Source organism: Hemibagrus wyckioides, linkage group LG29 (assembly GCF_019097595.1).
Source record: "Hemibagrus wyckioides isolate EC202008001 linkage group LG29, SWU_Hwy_1.0, whole genome shotgun sequence".
In the NCBI taxonomy this organism is placed as follows: Eukaryota; Metazoa; Chordata; class Actinopteri; order Siluriformes; family Bagridae; genus Hemibagrus; species Hemibagrus wyckioides.
In genome coordinates this window covers 2,044,837-2,047,336 of record NC_080738.1, presented here as the reverse complement: position 1 = coordinate 2,047,336, position 2,500 = coordinate 2,044,837, and the positions used below count along the sequence as shown (strand labels likewise).

Sequence of the window (2,500 nt, the reverse complement as noted above, 5' to 3'; positions counted from 1 at the left end):
ATTTCAGCGAGTTTGATGAAGGGCCAAATTGTGATGGCTAGACCACTGGATCAGAGCATCTTCAAAACTGCAGCTCTTGTGGGGTGTTCCCGGTCTGCAGTGGTCAGTATCTATCAAAAGTGGTCCAAGGAAGGAACAGTGGTGAACCGGAGACAGGGTCATGGGCGGTCAAGGCTCATTGATGCACGTGGGGAGAGAAGGCTGACCCGTGTGATCCGATCCAACAGACGAGCTACTGTTGATCAAACTGCTGAAGAAGTTAATGCTGGTTCTGATAGAAAGGGGTCAGGATACACAGAGCAGGACGGGTCAGGGCAGCAAAATGGGGCACCAACACAATATTAGACAGGTGGTCATAATGTTATGGCTGATTGGTGTATATATTCCTTGTGGTTGCAGTTAATTAATTAATTAATTTTTGTTTTTTATTTATTCTAACTACTTTTTAACCCTCTGGAGTCTTTTTAAGAAAATATTAAGTTAGAGAAAGAGAGGTTGCTGTTTATGTGGTAATAATAAAGACACACTAGAATGCTGACGGTGATATCCATTAGAAAATGAAATGAAATCCTATCCGATGGAGTCCTCATGGTTTGGTTTGAACCTGAAGAAACCCGTTCCTCTGTGGGTGTGGATGTTGTGGCTTGTGTTAAAAGCTGAAACGTTGCTTTATTCTCCTCCAGAGGAGCATCGGAAGCGACTCCCAGGGACGCGTCACTGCAGCTAACAACCAGCGCCAGCTTTCCTCTGAGCCCAAGAAACCCTTCAACTTCCTCCCGCTTCACGTCAACACTAACAAGAGCGGAGATTCTTCTGCCTCTGCCCCACCTGCTATCACTACTGGGGGTAAAGAAGCTAAGAAACAGAGCCTGGGGAAGGATCTGTTTTCCCCGGTGCCCATGGTACCCGTGGTACCTGTGGTACCTGTAATTGAGCCACACAGAGCCGATAAACCCAGCAGAGGCTCTCTGATGGACGGGAGAGGAGATTCAGCTATCGACAGCAGCCAGGTGAGGGGCAGCAGGTGATCTGTGTTTATAATGAATAGAGGTGTAAATGTTATTAAATCATTACAACTGTCACATTTTCATTTGAATAACAAATTATTCAGTACATGGAGGGAATTTTGCCTGTAATGGAGAATTAGGAACTGCTTAATGAGTGAGAGTGTGGGAGAGGGAGTGAGAGTGTGGGAGAGGGAGTGAGAGTGTGGGAGAGGGAGTGAGAGTGTGGGAGAGGGAGTGAGAGTGTGGGAGAGGGAGTGAGAGTGTGGGAGAGGGAGGGAGAGTGTGGGAGAGGGAGGGAGAGTGTGGGAGAGGGAGTGAGAGTGTGGGAGAGGGAGTGAGAGTGTGGGAGAGGGAGTGAGAGTGTGGGAGAGGGAGTGAGAGTGTGGGAGAGGGAGAGTGTGGGAGAGGGAGGGAGAGTGTGGGAGAGGGAGAGAGGGAGAGTGTGGGAGAGGGAGATAGGGAGAGTGTGGGAGAGGGAGAGTGTGGGAGAGGGAGAGTGTGGGGGAGAGGGAGAGTGTGGGAGAGGGAGAGTGTGGGAGAGGGAGAGTGTGGGAGAGGGGGAGAGTGTGGGAGAGGGGGAGAGTGTGGGAGAGGGGGAGAGTGTGGGAGAGAGAGTGAGAGTGTGGGAGAGGGAGTGAGAGTGTGGGAGAGGGAGTGAGAGTGTGGGAGAGGGAGTGAGAGTGTGGGAGAGGGAGTGAGAGTGTGGGAGAGGGAGTGAGAGTGTGGGAGAGGGAGAGAGGGAGAGTGTGGGAGAGGGAGTGAGAGTGTGGGAGAGGGAGTGAGAGTGTGGGAGAGGGAGTGAGAGTGTGGGGGAGAGGGAGAGTGAGTGTGGGGGAGAGGGAGAGTGTGGGAGAGGGAGTGAGAGTGTGGGAGAGGGAGTGAGAGTGTGGGAGAGGGAGTGAGAGTGTGGGAGAGGGAGAGAGGGAGAGTGTGGGAGAGGGAGAGAGGGAGAGTGTGGGAGAGGGAGAGAGGGAGAGTGTGGGAGAGGGAGAGTGTGGGAGAGGGAGAGAGGGAGAGTGTGGGAGAGAGGGAGAGTGTGGGAGAGGGAGAGTGTGGGAGAGTGTGGGAGAGTGTGGGAGAGTGGGAGAGGGAGAGTGTGGGAGAGAGGGAGAGTGTGGGAGAGGGAGAGTGTGGGAGAGTGTGGGAGAGTGTGGGAGAGTGGGAGAGGGAGAGTGTGGGAGAGGGAGAGTGTGGGAGAGGGAGAGTGTGGGAGAGGGAGAGTGTGGGAGAGGGGGAGAGGGAGAGTGTGGGAGAGGGAGTGAGAGTGTGGGAGAGGGAGTGAGAGTGTGGGAGAGGGAGAGGTGTGGGAGGAGGGAGGGAGGGAGAGTGTGGGGAGAGGGAGAGAGGAGGAGAGTGTGGGAGAGGGAGAGAGAGGGAGAGTGTGTGGGAGAGGGAGAGAGGGAGAGTGTGGGGAGAGGGAGAGTGTGGGGAGAGGGAGAGTGTGGGGGAGAGAGAGTGTGGGGAGAGGGAGAGTGTGGGGAGAGTGGGAGAGG

The 2,500-nt window shown here is 54.3% G+C and overlaps 1 protein-coding gene across 10 annotated transcripts in view; it reads left to right on the top strand.

Moving 5' to 3' along the window:
• Positions 1-2,500, top strand: part of pcm1 (pericentriolar material 1) — a 30,217-nt gene that overhangs the window by 3,684 nt on the left and 24,033 nt on the right. For all 10 annotated transcript variants that reach the window (XM_058385090.1, XM_058385088.1, XM_058385087.1 and 7 more), the window contains one exon: positions 684-1,010. In XM_058385090.1, coding sequence (XP_058241073.1) covers positions 684-1,010 — 327 coding nt within the window. The remainder of the gene's footprint in view (positions 1-683; positions 1,011-2,500) is intronic.